The 26,401-nt window shown below is 36.1% G+C and overlaps 1 protein-coding gene across 3 annotated transcripts in view; it reads left to right on the top strand.

Moving 5' to 3' along the window:
• COL11A1 (collagen type XI alpha 1 chain) overlaps positions 1 to 26,401 on the top strand; it is a 163,475-nt gene that overhangs the window by 72,698 nt on the left and 64,376 nt on the right. For all 3 annotated transcript variants that reach the window (XM_072868974.1, XM_072868973.1, XM_072868972.1), the window contains 17 exons: positions 2,031 to 2,084; positions 2,197 to 2,241; positions 3,765 to 3,818; positions 3,907 to 3,951; positions 4,388 to 4,441; positions 4,906 to 4,950; positions 6,347 to 6,400; positions 9,665 to 9,709; positions 11,329 to 11,382; positions 11,464 to 11,508; positions 14,875 to 14,928; positions 15,882 to 15,989; positions 19,602 to 19,655; positions 22,781 to 22,834; positions 24,958 to 25,002; positions 25,133 to 25,186; positions 25,282 to 25,326. In XM_072868974.1, the coding sequence (XP_072725075.1) occupies positions 2,031 to 2,084; positions 2,197 to 2,241; positions 3,765 to 3,818; positions 3,907 to 3,951; positions 4,388 to 4,441; positions 4,906 to 4,950; positions 6,347 to 6,400; positions 9,665 to 9,709; positions 11,329 to 11,382; positions 11,464 to 11,508; positions 14,875 to 14,928; positions 15,882 to 15,989; positions 19,602 to 19,655; positions 22,781 to 22,834; positions 24,958 to 25,002; positions 25,133 to 25,186; positions 25,282 to 25,326 (909 nt within the window). The remainder of the gene's footprint in view (positions 1 to 2,030; positions 2,085 to 2,196; positions 2,242 to 3,764; positions 3,819 to 3,906; positions 3,952 to 4,387; positions 4,442 to 4,905; positions 4,951 to 6,346; positions 6,401 to 9,664; positions 9,710 to 11,328; positions 11,383 to 11,463; positions 11,509 to 14,874; positions 14,929 to 15,881; positions 15,990 to 19,601; positions 19,656 to 22,780; positions 22,835 to 24,957; positions 25,003 to 25,132; positions 25,187 to 25,281; positions 25,327 to 26,401) is intronic.

The raw sequence follows: 26,401 nt of genomic DNA, 5'->3' as shown, positions 1-26,401 counted from the left end.
AGATTTCCTAAACAAATGAAAAAACTAAAATAAAAGAATACGTTTGGGTTGTAATTTGCAAAATAGTAATGAAAATAATGACTTCTTTTCATAATTTCTTTCATCCCACTCTTTAAAAATCACTGCATTCGCGTGTTTCTATAGAAATCTTCTGTAAAAGTGCAAACTATGATCTTTCTGAAAGCAGCTCAATTCAAAGCCAGATCAGATAGCTGTAGCTCTTCAGATTCATACATACTGACAGTATATAATGCAAATATTCAGTTCTCTTTGGCTTGCAATAAAGAGCACAGAAAGAAAGATAACAGAAACACTTTTTCTGTTGTAGTTATATTTCAGCTGTAAGAGAATTGATGTTGAAAACCTATAACTTTAGAGTAGAAGTTTTAGGACTGCTTTTAGAATTAGTCATAGTTGAACTATGAGTTGCAAATTGGATGTCTGTCTGAGGTTATGCCACTGTCAAACACAAGTTGTCAGGCAGGAGTTACTGGATGAGATTCTCTGACTTCCAGTGTAGGGGAGGTCAGACCACATGGTGTAATATTCCTTTTAGCCTCAATATCTATGACTTTGAACTTTTATTATTTAGATTTACTAGATGCATAACTCTTCTCCAGTATAAAAACAAGACACTATATACTACAAGAAAAGGTCTAAGGAAAAAGAAATTCAGGCTTTAACAGAACATTTGAAGGAAAGAATTAGTGAACTGAAGAACTGAGAATGCTGATAATGATAGGAAGTTTTGTTCTTACTGCATGACAATACCAGGACACAAGCTCCTAAACTAACTCTAAGTGCCATGTGATTCCAAGACAAGAAAGGTAGCCCTTGAGGGGATGAACTGTTTCAATATTTTTCAAAAATTAAGTCAATCTTCACCTGGATATTAATTGGAAGACAGAGCACAGATCATCTTTCAGGAGTGTCATTTAGCATGTAGAAAAACACATGCTCTACCAGCAGATCACATTGAGTAATTCCAAAACTTAGCAAAATATAGAAATTTCTATATTAATTAATCTTACAGGTATGAAAGTGCAGTTCATAGAATTTCATTCTCTCCCATGCTGACTCCAACTTATAGAGGACAGAAAGGCAGTAGGATAAAATCCTGACATCCGTAATATTAGATAGCTCTGGGGTAACAGAGCAAGTTAGCTAAAATTCCTTAGGAAAGTTTGAAAGCGTAAAGAATAGAGCCACTAAAGAGTGACTCCATATATCTCTGCTAGGATCCACAGCAGTGGTCAGGCTCCTTGGAGACACTGATAAAATTAAGGAAAACAGCATGAATACTTGGTTGTTGTCCAATGCCAGAAGGAAGTCACAGTCTAAAAACCCGCTGCCCAGAAAGAGGTCAGTCAGTGGTGTTTGAGCCATGCAGCACACTAGTTCTCTTTAGAAATGGGGAAAGAAAAATAAATCCTAAAAGTATGGTCCAGAATCTGCTGAGGCTCTGCATATATAGACTTGAAAAGCCCCAGCCTCTGAGGGGAAGTGTGGAAGTCTGGCTGCCTTCCAAAGCCTCAGACAAATCAGTCCCAAGGCTCTCAATGACTGGTGCCAGGGTGCGTGGTTCTGAAAGGTGGTCAGTGCACTTCACCATGTATATTCCACGGCCCAGCAAATGGTTTATTAACTTCTGACCCATGTATACATGCCTTATTTTACTGGCAGTAACACATTGTGTAGGGGGAGCGGGAAGGTGCCAATGAGACAAAGAAAAATGCGGGTAACACTGCCTTTTGTAGCAGTAGTTTATGTGTGTTCTGGGGCCAAGAAGAGTTACAGAGTGAAGTTTTACAAACACAAATAGTTCATTGTTTCAATAATGTTCATTAGTTTGTATACTAATGTAATAAAATACTTTACTGAGTACTATAAGCTACAGATTTGTATCATTGTGTCAAGACATGTTTTGACACATCAGACTTCAGCTAACACATTTGTTTTCATTTCCCTTCCCATCCATTATTGTTGCCAGCAACAGATGTATTTTTTTAATGACTTTCCTTATTCTACAGGGAGACCGTGGCCCACAGGGACCTCCTGGCTTACCTGGTGAAGATGGATCAAGAGTAAGTTGCTGTTTATACAGTAAAATCTAGAGTGAATCCTCATGTAATGGGAATATGGTCATGATACATGTTCATTTTTTCTAAAACTTCTATTCCCTTTATACAAAAATAGGGAGAAGATGGGGAAGTTGGACCAAGAGGTCTCCCAGGTGAAGCTGTAAGCAATGCTTTCTTATTCTTCTGTTTCTGTTACAAACAAAAGTAACTCACAGATTTTTTTCCTTTCTATTGAACTGTTCTGAATTCCAGGTATAAAAATTACTGCGTATGTGCGTATACAGAGATTACTGATTCTGGCTGAAAAGCAAACAAATGAACAGTTTTGTTAGGGGTGAAACACTACTTACAGGATTAGAATTAAGGCAGGGATATATCCAGCCAAGTATACACAACTTCCAGAATCACAAAGGCTATTTTCTATCCTATTGTGTAAAATCAGTCACTGCAGTCCTTGATACATGAGAATATAACCAAGTCCCTGTTGCTTTGAAAATGTTTTCCAAACTTCTATTTATTAGAAAATAAGGCCTGGCTTCTCCTCTTTTTTCACACTACTGTGCTTCATTGTGTATTTTTACACTTGTTTCACATACAGAATTTCCACTGCTGTCAGTTGGAATTCTGCAGGTGCTGTCACTGCAGAGCAGAGTTCTGCATTGCAGGCAAGAACTCAAGCCTCAGAAAGGGGAATTTTACCCTAAATGTATGATGTACTGCTTCCTACTCGCAAAGTAGGAAGAAATTGCTACAGAGTCAGAGTGTTAGTGATTTGTGACGATATCGTACATGAGGAGACTGGAGACTCAGTCCTGCCTACTTTAGCAGCGTGACATGAATGATGACACAAATGATGAAAAGTAATCTTCATTTACATAGTATAAAGCCAAAAGATCATGTTATAGACCAAATCTTGCTCACCTTATTTAGGAGAATAGCCCTTGGTCTTTTGTGGAATTTTTTAGGGGTAAGAGGAAAAAATCTGATTTTGGCTTCCAGAATGCCTCACATTTATTATAATAAAATTATTAGTAATTTTTAATTTTTTATTGGATCTTTACTACAGATAAAAACACTGCTTATTGGATCTTCACTACAGATAAAAGCACTCTATACTACTTAGAATAGAAGTATAGAGTATGACAGACCATCATGTTTTCTAAAGACAGGAATACAAACATGTATGCTACTATTCAGGTCAGACCTTCAGGCCAAGACACAGCTGAAACTTTAGTGGAAGATGCTGTGCCAATGTTCTGCATCAGGAAATATAAATAGTTATCTCCTACCATTCTCTGAAATGACCATACAGTGGCTAAATCAAAGCTGGCCCTTCCACTGACATCCTGTTCAGACATATGGTGGCCTTCAGGAGAATCTGTTCTCAGTGAATTTTTTCCTTTTTTCCTTTCTTTCTTTCTTTCTTTCTTTCTTTCTTTCTTTCTTTCTTTCTTTCTTTCTTTCTTTCTTTCTTTCTTTCTTTTTCTTTTGTTCTTTCTTTCTTTCTTTCTTTTGTTCTTTCTTTCTTTCTTTCTTTCTTTCTTTCTTTCTCTCTCAACCCCCATGCTGCCTTCCCCTCATCCTTCCTACTCCTTATGACATTCCTTGCCCAGTCTTGCTCCTGGGCCTCTCTTTGTTCAAAGAAGGTCATGCAGGTGTTAATAAGTGTTTCTTCTCTTACAGGGTCCACGGGGATTACTGGGCCCCAGAGGTACACCTGGTCCCCCTGGACAACCTGTACGTATGAACTGTTTCGTATTTGCAATTTCCAGAAGAAAAATAGAAGTGCGCTGAAAGTTGCTCATGTTTATATTGTTTGTTGTAGGGCATTGCAGGTGTTGATGGACCTTCAGGCCCAAAAGGAAACATGGTGAGTAAGTCAGCTGGGAATTAAAAAGGGAGCATATTCTAAGAATCCTTTCCACATTGTCTTGTCCCTGCCACTATGCCATCCCTTCCATTTAATTAAACTTTTCTGTCGAGATATTCAGATTCACTATGATCTTACACACGAAAGAGAAGCCTTCCATTAGTTTTCAACCAAAAGGCCTAACCATGCTTTCTCTCAAGCTCCTTTAGCACCATGGACTCCAGTGCTTAGGTCCTATGTGTGGGCTGTGACTCTCTATTAAAGAAAGGGCCATGGTATTCATTAGCATGAAAAAATATCATACTGGATAGAAAGCTGGTGGTAGACTTTAAAGAGGGAGGAACAAAGATGAGTTTGTATTCCTTTTAGTCCTGACAATGAAGATCTGTAGTGCAGAAATGCAAACCTAATGCCCTGGTATTTTTTTGCATGGTAGGGTCCTCAAGGGGAACCAGGACCTCCTGGTCAGCAAGGAATCCCAGGCCCACAAGTAAGTGTAAAATAACTCTCACGAAATACAATGTAATGTGCAGCAAATGTTTAATAAATGGAAATTACTAAAAGATTAGCTTTTCACGTGCAAAACTGATAAAGCTTCAAGGACTTTATAAATAATGCTGCAAATGTGCCGAGGGCAGTGGGAGCAGAGTTTTCAAGTAAGCTTTCAGAGGGATTTTTCATTCAGGAGAAAAATGACTCATTCAGTGTTCCTGGAATGTGGCAGGAACGGCCACACCTGGAGGAGGGTTCTGAATAGGATCTTGTTACAGACCTACTGCCAGAATAGTGGCTTGTGCAAAAGGCTCACACAAAACTCCTGATCTAACTCATAAGGGGGAAAAAAAGCCACTTACATTTGCCAGTGTGTTTAAACAGATTAATGAGGGACCTTTAGTAGGGTGAATGTATGTATATTGTTCTCCCTGGTTTCTCACACTGGTTTCTTTTTAACAGGGGCTTCCTGGTCCGCAAGGTCCTATTGGACCTCCTGGTGAAAAAGTAAGTTACAGCATTATTCTGGTATTTCACAGTCAGTTCTGTGCAACAACTTGCTTATGTGCTTAAAGGCTTTGCTATGTTTTACAGAATAGTAACCTAAGATCTAAAAATTAGAAGATCTTCCTGAAATCATCAAGTAAATGAATAACCAATGGAGGCCTGGCTTTCCTCTCATATACACTTTTTCACAAGCATAATTTCCTCCCTTTATTTTGGATTAATTTTCTGTTATTAGCTTCGGAATCCCATCTACAATATTAAACAGTGCGTACTTATATGTTAATTACTTTCACAGGAAGCTGTGAAAATTATTTCTATTAATCTTTTTTTTGTAACAAAGGTTTACCTACTCAAGTCTGATTCTGTTCTCTTTTTTCAAGGATTATATTTTGACATAACTCTGCAGTGTAATTGCCATACTGTAGTGTCACTTGGTGTTTTTTTCCTGATCTGTTTGTAAATGTTCTTGTGGTTTGAAACATTTCTTCTGTTAATTTCAAAAATGTCACTGTTGAATTTTATGGTAATTTTACTTTTCTCCCTTTTTGCTGAATTCCTGCTCTATTGATTCTTCTGACTTTGCTTCCTGTCACTGTTTAGTGTATACTTTAATTGAAAGAAATTGAAGGAGATTTCAGGAAACAATATACATGCTTTTTACCTGCCTGTGTGCCTGAGAAGTATTATTCCAGCAAAATAGGCAAGGTCCACAATATACGCATTCCAGAGACTTTCACAAAGACGTACCATGCGTTTCAGCTATGACCACTGGGGTTCTGTAACCTGTACTCTTTGCCTCTTGATCTTGTTTGTATCTTTCATACGATGAATCCTTTCGTTCCTGAAATTCCAAATAATAGTTGATTTTTTACACTGGAGAATTCTTTCCCACCTTGCACTGTGTGTGTGCATGTTCATAGGGTAATTCCTGAAGCTTGTTCTCAGGCAAGCACCTCATTGAAAAATATGAGTGATTTGTATTGGCTAACGATTGTAAGAACTGGCCTTGCGCTTATATATTGTATGATAGTATCTTTATGGGCTTAATTTTGTTATATTTTTGGTTTATCCCTGAGATCCATATCAAGAGATTTAGGTATAACTAGATTTTATATCCTTGGCTCTTAGAGTTAAATGTATTGGATATGGGTGGGGGTTCTTTTACTTTTTCTTTCCTGTTTTTTTTTTTTTAATTATTATTATTATTCTTATAGCTATTCTACACCTGGGGTGTGTTCGCCAGTTGTTTTAACAGAGATTAAAATACTAAAAAGATTTAAAGTAGTTTGGTGGTTTAGGACATACCAGTCCTCAGCAAGGATGATCCTCCTTCATCCTAGCAAATGATAGAATGTTCGCTATTGTTCTTAAGATGTGTCTCTGTTACTGCATTTAGGGACCTCAAGGCAAGCCTGGCCTTCCTGGCCTTCCTGGTTCTGATGGGCCTCCTGTAAGTAACCAAATATTTCATCCCTTGATTGTTTAAATACTTTTACCAAGTAATAAATATTTCTGGATACCTGTGTTGCAAAAAGAAAATGCAGAGTAAAAGCACTGGTAGTCCTAGCTGGCAAGAGCATTATAAAATCCATCTAAAACCCCTGTATCATTTGAGCTGTTAAGAGAATTACATTTTTGAAGCAGCTGCTAAAAATGGCTGTGGGGTTTTAAAATGTGGTCCCAGATGATGAAACGCATCTGAAACATCTGCAGGGATGTGTAAATAACCTAACTGACACACAAATGACTAGATACTGTTTCACTGTAGTCCTACTATGTCAGTATGGCAAAGCAAATCATCTGTAAAAATGCTCACCACTTGTTTTCTATGTAAAAATACATAGAATAGACTAGATCTTTCTCTGCTTCCTGACCTAAGGTGCATATTACATCTCTGGGCTTCTTCTTTCATCGTGTACACTGGGACAGACCTAAGGCAAACTTTAGAATCTTGTGATCACTAAGGAATTCAGCATAGCTCTGAGGATGCATTCACTCACATGAACAGAGACTGTAACCACCTGAGTAGGATTGCTCACAGTTCAGGCATTAAACTTAAATGGAATCATTGTTCATAATGACATTCATACACAGCAGTTTTCTTGCATCAAAAACATCATCTTTTTATATCACCAAGATCCATTAGACAGTCAGTGTGATTTGTCAGACCATCTCTCTCCTCCCCATGCCATTTTCCCTTACAATTTTTCTTTTAGGTTAAATCTGCTGTTATTAAACCTGACTTTTAGCAGGGTTTTGCTAGGATAAGAACAACAGAACTGACTGCAGGGGTTTCACTGCATAGATGCTTATATTACAAATACAGAATTGTACCCAGGGTTCTCACAATATCTCTTTTACCTACCAAAGTACCATTTTCATGGAGAATGTTAATATGCAATGGTAGTCCAGCTGGAAGTCTATATCTTGAATCATTGTCTAAACATTTGAACCTTCCCCCTTATCCTTTTCTGCATGCTGGGAACAATATTGATTTCCAAACCTAAGCATTATTTTAAAATCTGCATCTTGTTAAACCTTAAAAGCAGGGGGGAAATGCCATAAGAGATAATCAGGTGTTAGCACAGGTCTGTACCTGATGTACATCCCTACTGTGGTGAATTGACCCCAGTCAGCAGCTAAGCACCCACCCAGTCACTCACTCACTCCTCCCACAGTGGGATGGGGGAAGAGAGTCAGAAGATCAAAAGCAAGAAAACTCATGGGTTGAGGTAACAACAGCTTAATAAGTGGAGCAAACCTACACACACAAGCAAAGCAAAATAAAGAATGCATTCACTACTTCCAACAAGTGGCTAGATGGCTAGCCACTTGCTGGAAAGTTGGGCTTCAGCACACATAAGGGTAACTTGGGAAGACAAACACCATAACCATGAATGTCCCCTTCTTCCTTCTCCTTTCCCTGAGCTTTTATTGCTAAGTATGACATCATATGGTATGGAATATCCCTCTGGTCAATTTGGGACAGCTGTCCCAGCTGTGTCCCCTCCCAGCTTTTTCCCACCCCCAGCCTTCTCACTGAGGGGTTAGAACGGGACAAAGAGAAAACCTCCACCTTGTACAAGCACTGTTCAGCAACAGCCAAAACACCAGTGTGTTATCAACACATTTTTAGTCACAAATCCTAAACACAGCACCATATGGGCTGCTATGAAGAAAATTAACTCCATCCCAGCCACACCCAGTACACCTACCCAAAATTATCTCCCTCATGCACACGTAGGTTTGTTCAGAGGAAGGGCAGGAGAGGCAGGTTAAACTAAGTCCATTCTAATTTACATGACCTATTTACAACCACAGAATTACACCAGTGATTGAAGGCAATAAGCAGTACCTTCCTGATTGCAATGAGCTTTATAACTGCTCCCATGATATCTGTGTTAAGATCAGGTGAAAGCTCAAGAGCATTTTTTCAGGAGATCAGGAAAAGTCTTCCTATGCTATTTCATTTCATTTCTATATGAGGAAATGTCCTTCTATTTTGAAGACAAGACATTGTTAAAAGTGGTATATTGTACTGGAATTACTGGACATCTAAAGGGATACCAATATGCTCTTTAATAGCAGCATTTTTAAAGTCATTTAATGTTACAGAGACCTCTGATGCTGGATGGAGATTTAAAATTTTGTACAGAAGAAAGCATATTCTAGGAGATTAGGATTAAACAATGGAAATGTATGTTTTGAAAAACAAATAACAAATATTCAGTGTTAGTAAGACAAACACTTTAAAGGAAAATTAACAATCACTGGTAAGCAAGTATCAAATATTTTTTATTTTAATAATTCTTTTAATAAAGAATATATTTTAAACTGTTTTCCAAGGCTAGAAAATTGAATATAAGCACCAGGGGTTTGTCATATAAGATTAACAGCCATATCAAAGTCATATAATATTTGACACTCTGAAAACATTTTGGGATGTCAGTGACACCAAAACATGAATGGTTTTAGTAACTGGCTACATGTTATGTGGGACCACATACTTGGCAAAACTAGAGATTTACTATGCTCCTCTAATAAGACTGATGAACATCAGTAGAAAAAGGATTCCTGACTGATTCTCATAAACAATAATCTTCTGTTAGGCTTTAGTTTCATTAAATTGCCTTTAAATTTTGCAGCATTTTAGTGTAAATTTTGTAAGAAAGAAAAACAATGGATCGGTTAATGTTTGGAGCACTGTAGTATTAATGTCAGTGATATAGAACAAAGACTAAGACATAAACTTATTTTGTTTTAAAAGCAAGTCACAGTTTAAAACAAAGACATAGACTGTTAAAACCAGATCAGCCTTCTATTGGCTTCTGCAATAAATTCCATAATCTTTTAAATAATTTTAGGAATATCTTCATGCTGTAATATTAATCACCCTGCTTGTTTCAAAATCAAATTTGAGACTGTCTTGCATTAAAAACCTCTTACTGCTGAAACATTAACTAAACAGAAGGGGTGATCAGGATATTCCTAAAAACATTAACATAACTATTGTCCAGCTTTTACTTTGTTATGTAAATTAAATCAGTATTAAAATGAAAATCTTTCCTCAAAACTTTGTGTGTGTGTGTTCTAATACAGAAGAAGGGTGATTAGTGACCTAAAGTCAAGTGTTTAAATAAGTGTAGTTGTATGATAAAATGTCACTACCAAAAAATGAGTATATTCCAAATCAGTTACATTTCTCTTAAATCAGGGTCATCCTGGCAAAGAGGGTCAGTCTGGAGATAAAGGCGCATTGGTGAGTTTTAAAACTTTTCCATTTATTTACATAGCTTTCAAGAAAACCTTTGGCAGTTTTTCAGCTTTGTGACACATTTGTTGCTCCAAGAACTATTTAGGAAGATAACAGAAAACCCATGACACATTCAAAGCATCTGTGTGCAGGCAAACATATTTATTATATGCTAAATATTATAGAGATTCTAAGTAATATAGAGATTACTCTTTTAAAGTAAAACTGATTGTGGAGTTGACAGAATGGCAATCAATAAAAGTTGCACACATTTCATATAGATAACTTGCAAATAGTTTTGAGTTTACAATTCCATTGTATAGAGTACCCACTAGGGTTCTTCAGGACCTTATTTTTGAAGATTTACAAATGCATGCATACACGTTCTATTTTTCAGGTCACCTTCAAGTCAGTGACAGTGAAAAGTAATCTCTTTATTTCTTTATGAAGCACTGAAGGGTCTTGGGGCTCTTCAGAGTGTCCTGCTTGCTCAATATTGACTCTTATTTATCCAGAATAGCACCCTTTACAGCACCTGAAATCAGTTTCAGTTGCAGTACTGATTTCAGTGGCAATACTAAAAGGTTGTATTCTGGATAAATAGGATGAATGAATGAAAAGGACATTTCAGAAAGTACAATTCCACTGACACCAGCATATTACTATTTATCCAAAATGTTGTTATCTGTTAGAGGTTTGTAGATTTTATCCTGATGTCTTAAGAAAATACAGCTTACACAGAGCATTTATGTTTTGGAAGTACAGGTATGTGACCACCTGTCAGTTGTTCCTTATGCCTTTTGAATTTACTGATCAATTTCAGCCAAATTTGATAGAAAATTTTATTTCTCAGAGATGTTAACAGTCTAAAGGTTTTGTGAAAAGACACAATTGGAAAGGGGAAAAATACCTTATCAATGGCCCCATTAGGGAAAGATTTTGTTATCTGTCCATCTCCGACATCGGAAAATCAACAAAGTAGCTCAGCCTCAGATAGAGATACATATGTTTCCAGGCTTCCTTGCTTCCACTGTTTACAGAACTTAGTTTCTTCAGACACTGCCAGCAGATTGTATAGTATCGAAATTAAGCATCTTTAAAATGCTCAGCAAACACTAAATAACAGCATCCAGACACCAATCAGTATTGATAGCACCATGAGCCTTTTAGCTTTCAGGTTTGGAATCTCTTCATTTTAAAGACCATGATATTTATTATTACCATTATTTTGATCTCTACTTTTGACTTGGGTCATCATCATAATTAACATATACATTTTCTCCAGTAAGACACCACTGGTTTCTAATTGGTGTCTTTTTGTTTGTTTTTGTTTGTTTGTTTCATTTTCCAACTACCATTGTTTCAGATAATTTATATTGTGGCTAGATGTTTTCCAAATATACAAGTAGAGCCAAATTCATAATTTTAGTAATAGTTTTATAGTGACATTGAAGGGTGCTTTGTGATGCCATGACTTTTCTTAGCACCAGGCAGCCCAGTGTTATTTTGATGTCTCACACAGGACTGCTGCATTATAGTGAAAGAACAAGGATTAGACTCAGAAGAGAACTGCTTGCTAACCAAGTACTGTACAAACAAAGGTTCTTTACTCCAATGTATTTTAGGGGCCTCCAGGTCCTCAGGGTCCCATTGGCTATCCAGGTCCTCGTGGTGTAAAGGTAGGATTTAATTACTGGATTCCTCTCCCCACCCCTGTTTGAATATATGCATGTGGGTAATTCTTTATATTCTTTCTTTAGGGAGCTGATGGGGTCCGTGGTCTCAAGGGATCCAAAGGTGAAAAGGTAAATCTGACTGCATTTAATTCCTTTCCCTTTTTCTGTGTTCCTTATTTCAGTGCAACATCTTCTGTCTCCTTCACTGCACTGTGTTTTCTCTTGAAGCAGTGGGTTTATTTTTGCCTTACCCTAAGGACATACCAAGCCCAATTCATAAATCAGTGACCTTCGTGGTTATTTACACTGGTACAAAGTGAATATAAAACCTTCAGTTATTAGAATGGTTTTGGATCCTCTTCACACCAGTTTAAGTAACTTCTCTCTAAGGTACTGTTAATTAGAGAATTAGACGTCCTCTCTTTTGTTAATAGATACTATAGTGGATACTGAGAAGCTTGTGCATCAGAGAGATTTGTGGTGATAATAGTATTATTTTATCTGTTTTGATAGTGCTGTAGGCTAGATTTTGTATTTTTTGTGTACATCTTCCAATGGCTTTCTAGGTTCCAGGTATTTTTGTCCCAGATCTTTGGCTTTGCCAAAGTGATGGACAGCCCCAGTCAGATGCATATATATGAATGTGAAGTAGCTTTTACATCCCCTGATACCATTAATTCTGTACGTAGAGCTCTTACTAGAGCAAACATCAACTACTGCGATCTCTACTGACTTCTAATGGTCTGCAGTAGCTGAAACTACAGCCAGTATTGGTTTAAATTCCCACTTTCCTCAGCACTCAGAATGAGAGACAGATAACAAACACCATCAGTCATACCTCCTGACCACAAAGGCAAATTCAGCCTTGTGGCTCTGGTGGCTACTGTGTATATATATATATATAGCTATTTCTGAAGCAGAAGACTAACTTGCCAAAAAGCCTTGATTTTAGCACTAGAGATCTCTCCTTCAGGCTCAGATGCCAAGAGTTGCTGCACATTTTCAGGCTTTCCTAAACCACAGTTTGTCTAGTCTTGAGTACTCATTTTAGAGTTGCTCATTAAATCTAAGCTGAAAAAGAGTGTGTTTAATACATGTGGAGACTGGACAGTTCAAAAAAACATATTTTCTTGCGCCTTATTGATTGATTAATATCTAGCTAGGACAAAATACAGGAATCACATATAAACAAGCTTAATATATGTGTGTATATATGTGTGTGTATCAATTAATACTGATGAGCATCATCTCCACAATATTTCTGTGTTCCTAAAAGTTGATCTCACAGTTGCTGTAAGACACTGAACTCTACTGAATACCTCAAAAGGTCACACAAAGATATTTCATAGATTGTCCTCACAGTGCTTTAAAGGTCTCTTACACAGGCCCTTTTTGCTGAAATTATTCAGATGCCATTACATGGGGCAAAGCACTGTAAGAGACAGAAATAAATAAACTGATCATTCAGGAAAGCCTCTGTAGATCTGGAAGGGTCCCAGGGATATCAGAGGAGGTCCATCTCTGTACTGACCAGTAAATGTGACTAGAACTCTTTAGCTATTTTATTTTTGGTTAACAGCAGAAGAGGAAATAGAGCATTCAGCTCTCTCCTCCTACATGGAATAAAATCAACCTCTTGTAGATCTCAATAGCTGGAACCTCACTGTGAAAGCTAAAGAAAAGTTTCGGTTCATTTGGCAACCATTGGTCAGTAGCTGGCACATGGTCAGTCCTTGCTGATATGTTGCAAAGTGTTCTCATATAATTATTACTGTCCATGGCCATAACTGAGCAACGTTTACAACTAAAGCTTTTTTCATGTATTCTGCACTCTGCCTTTTTCACCTCTCTCTAAATTTTAAGAAAAACCATCTTGAAATTTTAATTTATGCTATATAAGATGACCATATAAAGCTTAGTTTCACAATCTAGAAAGCATGGGAAACCTGCTTTTATAATGGCTTTTAGTATATTTTTTTCAATGAATCATGATGGGTTACCTCATCTTTTTTTACGTGAACACATACTATTGAGAAACTATATTTGCTTGTTTGATTATTTTTTTTTCTTAATTTCAATGTCTCCTTACCTATTTTGAGCTGTTTACCACTAGCAAATCTATTTCTATCACCCTTTCTAGGGTTATTTGTTGCATGCAGCATGACTACTTCTGAACAGAGTCAAAATGGCTTTAACCTTGCAATCTGTCTCAATTGCTGATCAAGGAGAAGATAAAGCTTTTGTGGGCCCAGGAATGCAAAATGCAAGCTTCTTTTTCAAAGTGAAGATGAAATAGAAGGCCTTTCTTGGGTTTTTTTCAGTAACATGGAGCACAGTATCACTCTTTCCTGGCTCTATTGACAGTCCAAATATTGCTCAGATTCTAAGTCAGCAGTATTACTTCAGCATATAAACTAACAGCATCACAGTAAAACATTTTACCATGTGCTCATTCATCACAAAGACCTTTGCTCCCAGGATATAACTAAGCATCAGATAAAAATGCAGTCAATAATCTTTGTTGTCTGGATATTGAACAGTAGTTGTATGATGAGTTAGATTAAGAAAGAGGGAACCAAAAGCTGATCAGTTATGCTAGAGCAAGTCATGAACAACTCCACTGAACAACTCTGGAGATTTCTGTTTGTATCTGAACTAACTCATACAGGTCTAAGTGAAATTTGTCTGAGTACTGTCTGCTTGTACTTCAGCATGGAGACCTATTAAAATGCTTGGAGTAAATTCTCTGCCAGAATTTACCAGGCAGCAAATAAGTAATTCTTACTAGGAATAACAATAATGTGCACCTGTTTTGCCACTGTATATGGATTCAATCTTAATGTCCATTGGTTTTTCTACTTCCTTTCAATCATGTCAGCCAATGAGAGTAGGCAGGGCTGAGTATTGCCGGACACTGAACTACTATATAGAAATGACTACTTCTTCTTTTAGGTTATGAACATTAATATATGTCTTTTTTTTAATTAAGATGTCACAACCAGCCAATTTTTTTATTCCTTTCATGATACTATTAAGACACTAATTTAAAAGAAAAATCAATTAAAAGGGGGGTTCTGCTATCAAAAAGAATAACACTGAATAATTTGCCACCAATTTTTTAGTCAATTGAATGGATGACCTTATTAAAAAGAGTGATAATCAAAAAAAGCTTAGGAGATAAGAAAGGACTTTGCAAGACAATTCATAATAAAACAGAAGATTTATATTGTCTCTATCTTTAAACAGATTTTAAACAGCTTTAAACAGCTGTTATTAGGAACTTTCAAACTAAAAGGTTATTTTGTATAGTGCACTGATATATTTTCTCTAAAATAGCAATAGTCATATTAGATTTTCTGGTGTCTGAAGTTCTCACTTGATCTATGCAAATTATTTTAATCTGTAGTGAATATATTTTCTTATTCTGTCTGCAGAAAAACAAAAAAAATCCTCTCTATTACTAAGAGTTGTTACATTCATTTCTGCCTTTTTTAGGGTGAAGACGGTTTTCCAGGATTTAAAGGTGACATGGGCCTTAAAGGTGACCGGGTAAGCATTTATTCAGAGCCCATATGTTCTTAAAAAGTTTAAGTGTTATTATTTTGAAAGGATCACTGAAGTGAACAAACAAATTTAAACCAAAAGTAAAATAAAAGCTAGTAGCTTAAATTATTTCTATTCCCTGTGCATGCACAGATTTGAGGAAGAGATTTGGTTCTTGTGAATCAACAATGGCACAGTTATAAAGAGGGTGAGAATATCCTTTTCACTAAGCTTCTTCCTAAGGAATCTCCTTTTCCAGATTCCAAGATCTCCAGTATTTGCCTGAGGAAAATTAATCTATCCAGGATAAAGATGTTTCCATTCCAACCTAGCATCTTGCAGATCTCTGCCAAAATGTTGTTTATTTAGCCCAATGGGCACTTACTTCCTTTCATAGGAAGTGTTGTGGAGGTTCTAAAAAAAATTCTCACAAGAGGCTCCTGGCCTCTATCTGTTGTCTGTATACATAAATAACTGTGAAGATGGTATCCACATAAGTACTTAGATACAGGCATTTTTCTTTCTATGGACTGGTGCCTTCACAAGAATTTAGGGAAGGAAAAATAAGAATACGCAGTTTCCAAATGCAGCTCTCTTAAGGCAAGGCAACTGGGCTCTTACACTTGTGAAAGTAATATTCAGTGCCTAATTTATATGTATTTGCATTTATATAATGAACATAAGCAGTGGTATTTTCCTAATTGGAAATTGGACAGGGCTTTGGGCAACCTGATATTGAAGATGTTCCTGCGTGTTGCAGGGGGGTTGGACTAGATGACCTTTAAAGGTCCCTTCCAACCCAAACCATTCTATGATTCTATGATTCTACAATTCTACGATTCTATGATTCTAATCTCTATTTACATTTACTGAAAACTTATTTTCAAGTAACTGTAGGTAGTCTCTCTAATATATGCATAAAGGCAATTGTTCCATATTTATAAGGTGGTGTATTTTAGGGAGAAGTTGGTCAGCCAGGTCCACGAGGAGAAGATGGTCCAGAAGGTCCAAAAGGTCGAGCAGGTCCATCTGGGGACCCAGGTGCTGCTGGTCCAGCTGGGGAAAAGGTCAGTAGCCAGATATCAACATAAACATATCATTGCCTCATAACATAGATGGAGCCCATGATCTTCATCAGTAAAAAACCAAGCCTCCAGATCTGCAAAATCTTTAGTTACCGAACAGTAACTACCGAGACACTACTACAGCAGACCACTGGAGTTCACATTTGAACAAGTGTTGGGAATCATTATTTTGTAAGTATACAAAAAGGCATTATAATACTTCCTCAGCAGGTAAGGCAGCTAAATTCTTATCCCAAATCACATACAGTGCACACCAGCTAAAGAAAATATGATGCAAAGAAAATAGTTGGGCACAAAGGAGGATAAAGATGCTGCTGGAGAGTGAATTAATATTCACAGTCATATTATGACAAATTGTGACATGAAGATTCTTTTAAACAGAAAACATATCCTGAATAAAAATCCAAAATAGGGTTGGCAAAAGTGAAAGGGGCTGTTAAAAGGGATGACTGAAAAAAGGAGGGTGATATGAAATACAGGAGAGAACAAACACAAAGATAAGTACAAATCTCTGTAGAATCCTGACCTCAACAAAAAACACTTGAGATTGATACGGAGGAGGAAAGGAGGCTGAGGAATGCATGTGCAGGTACCATATTTCACTGGGTGAGAGCATCAGAAAAGAAAGGTGATTTCAGCAGTGGCATTTTGGATAACTGGGAAAGAATGATAAAATAAAATAAAACAAAAATGGTGGTTCAGAAATGTGTATACTATATTTCACAAAAATGAGAAGATACTAGTGCAAATATTTCCCTTTAAATTTTTTGGTAACTGTGGCTTTAATGCTAGTTCTGTCATGAAAAGAACAGCACAGAAGGTGCATTTTACATTTCTTTCTCACTTTTGCTGTCTTTAAAATAGGAACAGTTAGTATTTTCCAGCAACATCCCATCTGACATCATGATTAATTATTCTGTCTTTTTTTCTATATAAAGTCTTTGAAAGTATTTATTGAAATCTTAATAAGCATGTGGTACTACTAAAAAGGTAACAAGGTTCACAGCTCAGAGTTTTGCCAGGCAGAAAAAAATGTATTCAGCAAACTTGGGAACAAACTCTCTTTTCATCAAAAGTTGCTACTTTTTGCAAGTATGTCATTAGTAGAAGTTCAGAAAGATGTTAGGGTTATAATTTGAGCCTAATGTCATTCATAAACTCTTAGAAAAGTATATATCCAAAACCTCAGTTCACTCATTACAAAAAAGATTTATTTTCAGGTTTACTTAACTATTGGGAACTATTTGTTAATTAATATTCTCCACAATTTTGCAAGATGTCTCACCAGCTATTAGGTCATTGAATTGTTTCATTAGGTCATGAATCAAAGAACATACAAAAAAAGAAACTCAAAACAATTCTCCTACATGAATGCAGGCTGAGTTCACACCAGAAAGCCAGTATACACAGTTTTAACTAGATCAGCAAAACAATCTGGTATAATAAGGGTCATATTATCTTCACCTACAATATATTTGCATTCTCCAGAAAGAACTGTATGCTTCATGGCAATGGTTGTTTTCAGTAACGCTGACCTGACAAAAATGTAAGAATATTCGGAATCTTACAAAAATGTGTATTGTTGTCATGATATCTGCAGAATAATTAATTGACTGAGGACATCTACAAAATAATCCTTGTTTCTCAAGTCTTTATAACCTAAGTAAAAAACCCAAAGTAAACCAAAACAAAACAAAATAAACCTTTTTTTATAGTTGTTAGTTTTTAAATATGAATTCGAGTTATTTTTAATTCTTATTCAAATTACTCAATGTGAATGTTCATGATTTCAAGCATTTCTTCTTCACTATGACATATATAGGACTTTCACAGTCTCACAAGTCCAGAATCTGAAGTCCTAAATATCAGAAGATATTTGAAAAAATTATTGGTGTTGATAACACTGTTAGCTGGGCTTGGAATTGTAGACCCAAAGTTTCCCCTTTTCTACAAATATTTATACCTTTTCTTGCCCATTGAAAGTCAATCATCTTCTGTGGATATTCTGGGATACTTGGCCAAAACAGAGTGGGTCAGAGGAGAATTCTATGATGATGGTCCTGTGATACTTATTTCAGCACAAAGACTAGAATAATCTTTGTGAACTCTTAGATCTCCCCACAATATTAGGGAAGTGCCTGTAAGACCAGTTATCAATGTCCTATTCCCTTGTCATTCCTATGACTTATTTAATGCAAAGGTACTACTCTTCCATAGTAATGAAAGTACCAGAGTAGTCTTCTATTCTCTACCTTCAACTGATCCCATGATAAGAAAACTCTCTTTCCCAAGTAGGTCTAGGGCTGGATTTGCTTAGTAAAGAAAATGCCAAGTGTGGTGCCAAAAAAATGAGGAACATATCAGAAAAGAGCTTATAATCAAAAAACCATCCGTATCCAGACGCAAAACCTAGGCAACTGGGCTTGCTTAATCATAAAATCAGGCACAAAACTTTCAGTGAATTTGGCAAGAGTTTGATGCATTGTCATGCTGCAAAACATTTCAATCATTATAATGTGTGCAGCTTGTTTCAGTGTGGCACATAACTGGCAGCATTATAATTATTTTCATAAATCAAAGAATTCTTCTTTAATAATTTCTCAGACACATGCACTTACATAAATATGATAATACACAACATCTTTATTCATGTACTGCATTTTTTAAGAACTGACATGTTTATTTTGGCAAATTTCCTTTCCCATACAGGTCTCTCCTTCCTCTTTTTCTTTCCCATACAGGTCTCTCCTTCCTCTTTTTCTTTGTCTAAGGTTACTGCAAAGTACCATATTATATTGTATAGTCACATATTTTCCATTGAGATCTTCTCCAAAATGTGATAGTCTGGAATGTGGACTGTGTTTAGAATAGGCAAACAGGCAAATTCTTCCCCAGAGTTCCCATCTTTCAAAGACTGAAACTGCTTTCCCTTGCCTTTGAAAGTGGCAAACCATCATTCATCCTCTAGAGGTCTGAAGAGACCAACTCAATGGGGTAGGGTACTGTATTTCATTTCTAGGAATGGTTAATGTCAGTGTTGATCAGACTACTCATCCTGTTGTCCTTTCTGAACATAGCAAGGTGGAAATATTTGTTGACAAATCTATTGTCAGCAAATAGTCAGTGGGGTATGATTTATCATGGTCTCAAACAGTTTAGAACTATTGAAGAAAAAAGTTGATTCTTCAAATGCTTATTCATGAAAAATCTGTGGAAAACAAAGCAGCCATCACATAGTTTAAATTAAAAAGGATTTCTTCTCACTTAAACCTATTAACACACACTGATTTCTTAGAGAATATTAATAATGTAATGACCTCAGCCCCACATCACTACACAGCACTTCATGGGTGAAAAAAAGAAGACATTGAGGTATTGGCTCTGCTGAACTCATTCATTGGAGTGGAATTTTTATTTAAGTTTAGGGAACTAAGCCCACTGGTGATTAATAGCTAAAATGAGAAATTTATTTACTTGAATATTATATTCCATGAAGTATCATCACTCTAAGTTGTGGAAAAAATATTTTCTATAGAAGTTTGCTGAACTACTAAGGAGGGTAAAATAAAATTTAACACTGCCTTCTTATTGCAGGGTAAGCTTGGTGTACCCGGATTGCCAGGATATCCAGGAAGACAAGGTCCAAAGGTGAGCTGCAAATGAGCTGTCATTGTGTCATAATGTCATATGTGCTTTGACACATATGCACATAATGTCATATGTGCTTTGACATTAGTCACGGTGGCAGTTATTGTATTTGTGGGTCTGGGGAAGCAGGGTGTGGGCATCAAAGCAAGGGCCATTTTTCACCTTTTCTTTCTTGACAATCATGTTCTGAAGTAAAATCTTTAAAAGCATTGGATCCCTAAGGCAGGCTCTTTAAGGAGCACTATCTTTCCTCTTTTTAACTCTACTGCCTTCAAACCTTTGCTGTCCTCTCATGAGTTGTGTTTTTGTGTGAGCATCAGACTGGCATGCATTAAGCAATTTGAAAACGAAGGAACTGCTGATATGCTTGAAGGAGAATGAGCACTATATTGATCATTAAATGGATGCTGATAGTGATGGGGATTTTCTGTATGGTACGAGGATTCCGTTTGTGTCATTACTGCTTCTTCCACAGAAGAAGCCATATTTCTTTGAAACATATAATTTACAATTTTCATCATGTTTTCCTTTTGCTTCTGTTAAGACAAACATGACAAAACTCAACCTTAGTTGATTCATATGCCTACGTCTATCCTTCAGCTATATTTTATGTTTTGATTGCAATAGAAAACTATATAGGTGGCTTCTGGTTTAAGTGAAGGCTTATATTTTTAAACATTTCTATGAAACATATTTTTAAAAAGGACATCCTAACACAGCTTTAGGAAATGGGCACGCTAAATTAATTTGAAAGAAAAAATGGTATAAAAACATAATTCTACAGACATTTCCCAGTGTAGAGGAGACCATTAGGGAGACATTGCATCTCCAGACTGTCTCAAAGATGACTCATCTAGGGAAATATTGCAAGTAAAAGAATCCCTTACCCTTTCTACACAGCTGAACAATCAACCTGCAGTAAAACTCTCAACTGTGCTCTACTTTGGGATCTATTTTTATTTTCAAATTAGAAATTATGATTTTTTTGGAAGAAATACAACTTCCTGGCTGGCTAAGCAAAGTGTTTTTCTGACTCTGGCCTATACTTGAGCCCTTTTCAGTCAAGTGAATGAACTACCTGAAGAATGCTTATTCATTGAACACTCTGCGTTAGTGAAAAATATCAAAACCATCTATGGAAAGTATTCATGAAAACTATTCACCTTGAGAGACATGATTTTTTGCTTCTGTTTCTTAACTCAAATGTCTGAGATTTCAGTCTGTCTTTTTGTTCTCCTTTAGAACAGTCTTTTGAAAAGTAAGATCACATAGGTTTTACATTATTCAGTTCTAAGAACAAAAATGATGTAACACTTCAAATGAAAGTTGATTGATTCTTTTTTCAGCAAAGACTTGATCAAGAATTTCATTACATTAAATTTTTATCACATTAAAATTGAAAATAGTTCTCAAGCTGAATTCACTGTTTGCTCTTCTAATTTTTCACTTAAACTTCCAAGCAAGAGCGTTAACAGCTACAATACATCAGCTCACTAGAGACTTGTTTTGAAACTTATTCACAGTCCAGTTCAAGTTAACATAAGGGAGAGAGAAAAAAAGAAGCAGCAGAAAAACATATTAGCTGTGTAAAGCAAATAAGAAATCTTGTCCCAGTATTGTCAAGAAGGTTCACACTGTTCTTTTTGTTGTCACTTACTTACTTTTCATTATTTTTCTTCTGAGAATTGTTCTTAGTACTGCCATTATCTGATAATTTTCACTATATTTTTTTCCCCTGTCCAGTCCCTCTTGAATAACACAATTACAAAAAGTACTGTATATATAAGATGTTTACAACCAAGTCATGCCTATTAATGACTGATCATTAGAGTTCATTTTTTCATCTGGCCTTTTAATTATAAAGAACATGCTTGGGCTTCACAGAGTAGATTTTCACAGTTTTATTCACATTTTAAGTTATAACTGGTGAAGAATTAAAAAGAAAGAAAGAAAGGAAGAAAAAAAATGAAAAGAAAATCTTTTACTTTTCTCCCACCAGTGAATATCAATCAGGTTTTCATTAGAATCAGTGTCAGTGAAGTTGTACTGCCCCTAAGTCATTAATGGATAATTGGAATGACTGCGTGAAACAAGATTCATTAAAAGGAAAACATAAGTAAGAAAAAGAGAAAACAGGAAAAAATACTTACTGACATTTCAAAGAAGAGCACCAAGAAATTCTATTTTAAGTTTTTGTTATATGCATTTTATTTGCCACTGAAATACTAATAGCAAGCTGCACAGATATAGATACTTTATCACAGGAGGGAGTCTGGCCAGTAGTTTTAGTGGCTGACCAAACCAAACACTGCTTTGATTTTCATCTCTAGTCACTTAAAAGTATATTTTATCATGTCTATCACCTCTTTGACCCCAAGTCCCTTATGACAAATTAACACCTTGGCAGGTAACAAGTCTGCTGTCCCTCTGGACCTGTATACCAGAAATAAAGAATAGTACTGTTCAGATTAGACTGGGCAGTTAGCAGGAAGAAAGGGGAGAAAAAAGAAGAAGCAGGAATAATGCCTGGAAGCAGTTTCTATTTATAGAATCAATCTCCCCATAAATGCTGCTTACAAGATGAGCATATAAGCACATGTACAAATTGCATGTATCAGTTAAATGAAACCAGCCGGTGGTCAGCCTACAGTGAATAAAGCACCTGAAGTAATTTACAGCTCAGTAAAGTGAATAGAGGACCACTGTTCAGATGTGGCAACACCTTACAACTATTTTGAATGAAGTTATTTTGTAAAAGAATTCTTATACTGTGAGGCAACAAGGCCTTGTTTGTTCCTCTTCATTATGATACAATTATTTCTAGTGGGCTGTTACTGATAATTTCTTTCCTACTGTTAAAAATGGTGCAGATTTAATGTATACTTTATTGTTTAATAAGATGACAAATAATGTCCATTCTATACATTGATTTTTTTAATGCATTCTGGACTTGAGGCATTATGGTAAGTTAATTTGCAGCTATTCATCAGAGCTGTCACACTTGCAAGTTTGACGTGTACAATGTACATGACTTTGGAGGTGTGCTTTACATATAAATTAAATGTTGGTTATACTACTGTTTTGCTATTGATATCCTCTGATATTTGCATTGATTTCTTACTTAGGGCTCAACTGGTTTCCCAGGATTTCCAGGTGCCAATGGAGAGAAAGGTGCAAGGGTATGATAATTCATGCTTGCATGACACTTAATTAACTCTAGGAACTCAGTACTATGGGAAGTCACTGAAACCTAAGGATACAAGCTACTATCTAAAGTACTATAAAAACAGGCTTTTCACGCTTAAGATGAACCTCTGCAGTTATGTAAAACAGGACATACTGAGACACTAGTTCTCATTCTTTAAGGTATTAATCTAAATATACAGGGACTCAGACACTTTCTCACTACATATGCTACCACAATTATATATCTGAAAAAGAGACAAGAAATCACCTTTGCTGAAGCACCTTTTTTGACAGTATAGCTGAGTGAGTTGGCAAGGACTATTTTCCTGTATCCCATGAATTATCCTACTACCATGCAATTTACCCTCAAGGAAATTCAACTTGTATTTCATAACTATTCTGATTTGCCACAAAGTTCTTTATAGGCTGGGCTTTGAAAATGCAAAATATACCAGACAAGATGAAGAACATGTACTATTACATATATTAAAAAATATATGTAAAATGACAGCTTTTGCTGCTTTGTTTACTTGAAGCAGGTGAGGGAAAATCTGTTATGCATATTCTTCAAACTGTAAAAATTAAATATAGGTTAGAAAGAAGGTCACTGTGCTGTTGTCTCTAAAGCTCAATTGAACATAGCAGAACGTGTTGTTAGAAAGATGATGAAATTAAGAGGATGAGTCAGAATTCATAGATGATAGCAACTTAAAGTCAAACTGAAGTAATGTATGTCATTGTTCTTAACAATCCATTTTAATTTGCAGCACAAAAGCAAGCAGAAATTCATGATTTGAAGATGAAATATATGAAAACCAATTGCATTGGCGTTGCTTATGTATGGTTTAAATTGTTCTTGTATTATTTGAGCTAAGATATGTTGTTACAGACAGACACAAGCAATAAAACAATGTTCAGTTCATCCTTGTTGGGAAAAATGAGACATGACTGCTAATCAAGATATCAGATTAAAAAAACAAGCAAAATGATAACATCAAAGAGCACTCTTAAAATTACAAAAATCTAATTGTCTTGATCCATTATCAGGCCTTCATAAAGCTTTCAATTCAGCTAGGGTACTTACCATGTAATTAATACCATCAAACTGCATGCACACTTAAGTATTATGCTGATCATCAATGAGACAATAACTGCTGGTTTTGCAATGTGAATCAGGTATTATTATTAATCTTGCCTAAAAGGATATCGTGTGTTTTATACTACCATGGTACTAGGAAAGACAGTCATTGTCCCTGAGAAGTTCACAAGCTGTGTAGCACTTTAAGAACAGCACATAATTTTTATTTTGATAAGTGAAATAAAATCAATATTAAAAAAAAACACAAGAAAACCCTCAAGAAAACAGGTGTGTGCATTTAATTGGTTTCCAATAAAAGCTAAAACATCTCTGCTGATTTTCTGTTGCTGTTGTGTTTACCTCAGAGATTAGAAAGTACTAGTCATCAGGTTTCTTTTTCTACCTGAAGAATACTCTATTGAATTTTAAGCTTCTTTGCATTAGATGCACAGCAGTACTAACGCCAAGCCTAAGGAAAGAAATCTGTTGAGTATGATTAGGAGATATATTGAAGAAAAAAATTAAGGGCTAGTATTCTGGCAAGTTCTGTATCTCTGTGCAAGTGTGCAGAATCCTGGTAGGTATTACACTTCCTATTTCTGTTATTAAAAAAAAGAGGCTTGCCCTTTCTTTGGTCTATTAACCTGTGGAGCTGTCCATGGGAACCTGGGAACTTTGTCTTCAAGGCTATTATTACATTGGAAATGATGCCAAGTCCTCTAGACTATTGCAGAGGCACTCTGCTTGTTGTGTGCCATCTTCACTACTATTTTAAAGCAGTTTAAAATGTTCTAATGCCTATGACAGAATCTGACTCTGAAGCAAATTTAGCACATTTAGCTACAAGTCCCAGTGCCCTCAGAAAGATAATCAATTTTATCAAGGACCACGATTCTGTAAATTGAAATGCAAAGTAGATATTTAAAGATAACATTTAAACCTAAGGGAGTTGCACTCTTCCCCCACTTCAGTAAAAAAAGCCTTTATCTCACAAATACAGTGTCTGCTAAGGTGATTTCTGTGAACTTTTCTCTACAGGGATTACATGGCAAACCAGGCCCCAGAGGACAGCGAGGACCAACAGTATGTACTTTTCCTTTGCAATTTAGAGGCTTTCCTATATTAATTGTTTCCACTACACTGTGAAGAATTATTTGGATTTGATTATAGTATCCAATAATTATCCTCAAGTGCACCTCTGTTAAATTGACAGGGTCCAAGAGGCTCAAGAGGTCCCAGAGGTCCCACTGGCAAACCAGGTCCAAAGGTAATTGTTAAGCACACTGTATAGATAGGCTACAGGCTGTTTCTTTTAAATAAAATAGAGGTCTAATCTTTGAACATGCTGTCTTTCCTTTCTAGGGTACTGCAGGCAATGATGGTCCTCCTGGCCCACCAGGTGAAAGGGTATGTGAAAGCTATTTATGTACATGTTGTTTTTCCCACTATGTAGCAGCGTGCTTTGAGGGTGGGAAGGTTGTTTTATTTTTAGTTCTCCCTCTCGTGTCTTTGCCCTTCTTCAACCAGAGTAACCAGAACTAACAAAACCTCAATTCCAATGATGCTTTTCACGCAAAGTTATGAATGAGGTAGCTGAAATTTGCTGAAAGCTTCTTTCATCTCTAGCTCAGTTTTCTACAAATAGGATGCAGAGAATACATACACACTTTGTATTATATCCATGCATTTTCTATATATCCATGCAAATTACAGTTGTACTTACCAGCCTATGCTCCTAAGAATGCCCCATTTACTGCAGCGTACAGCTTGTTTATGGGATTTACAAATCACTCAAGCCATCTCCAGAAGCTTCTTTGTTGAAACAGATGATTTTTTTTGTTCTGATCAGCTAAGAATTCCCTTCAACCTACTTTCTGCATGCTTGAGAAATCCTATTGTGCTTGCTAACATAAAATTTTCTGCTTGCGGTTATATTACCAATCAATACACAAATCCAATATACAGTCAGCCCATTACACATCAGTATATAGAAAAACAATATTAATAAATCAGATTTGTAATAGCAGCACTTGAAAACCAACTCAGATAGTTTAAGTGGACGTGCTTTCTGCCTAAGTATTTTTGCAAAGCTTAAGAACAGCAAACTGTTTTTGCTAGAATGACTAAACAAAATGAAAAAGGAAAAATGCCATAGGATCAGACCACATGGTTTGATTGAGTTGATTACTGGAGATAAGGACATCCATAAAACTAATGATAACAAGAGCATAGTGTGACTGTGTGCTAGAAATCTCAAATTTTCAGTTTGTGTGTCTGCAGAAAGCAATTAAGGTTAGTTTTGTTTGGTTTATCCTTAGCAAGTACAGTGTTAATAAACATCTGTCTGCTATACACACATACAGGAGTGCACATGCCTGCATATCTAATGTCACATTTTCTGCTTAAGAAAAGGATTCCTTTCATTTTGACTGAAAGCCGTGAAAGCATATGCCAAAAAAATTAATACCCAGTACACTGGAAA

The sequence above is a fragment of the Ciconia boyciana genome, chromosome 7, assembly GCF_034638445.1.
Source record: "Ciconia boyciana chromosome 7, ASM3463844v1, whole genome shotgun sequence".
Taxonomy (NCBI): Eukaryota; Metazoa; Chordata; class Aves; order Ciconiiformes; family Ciconiidae; genus Ciconia; species Ciconia boyciana.
The sequence above is the reverse complement of the archived record's forward strand: the minus strand, read 5'-3'. Positions and strand labels throughout refer to the sequence as shown.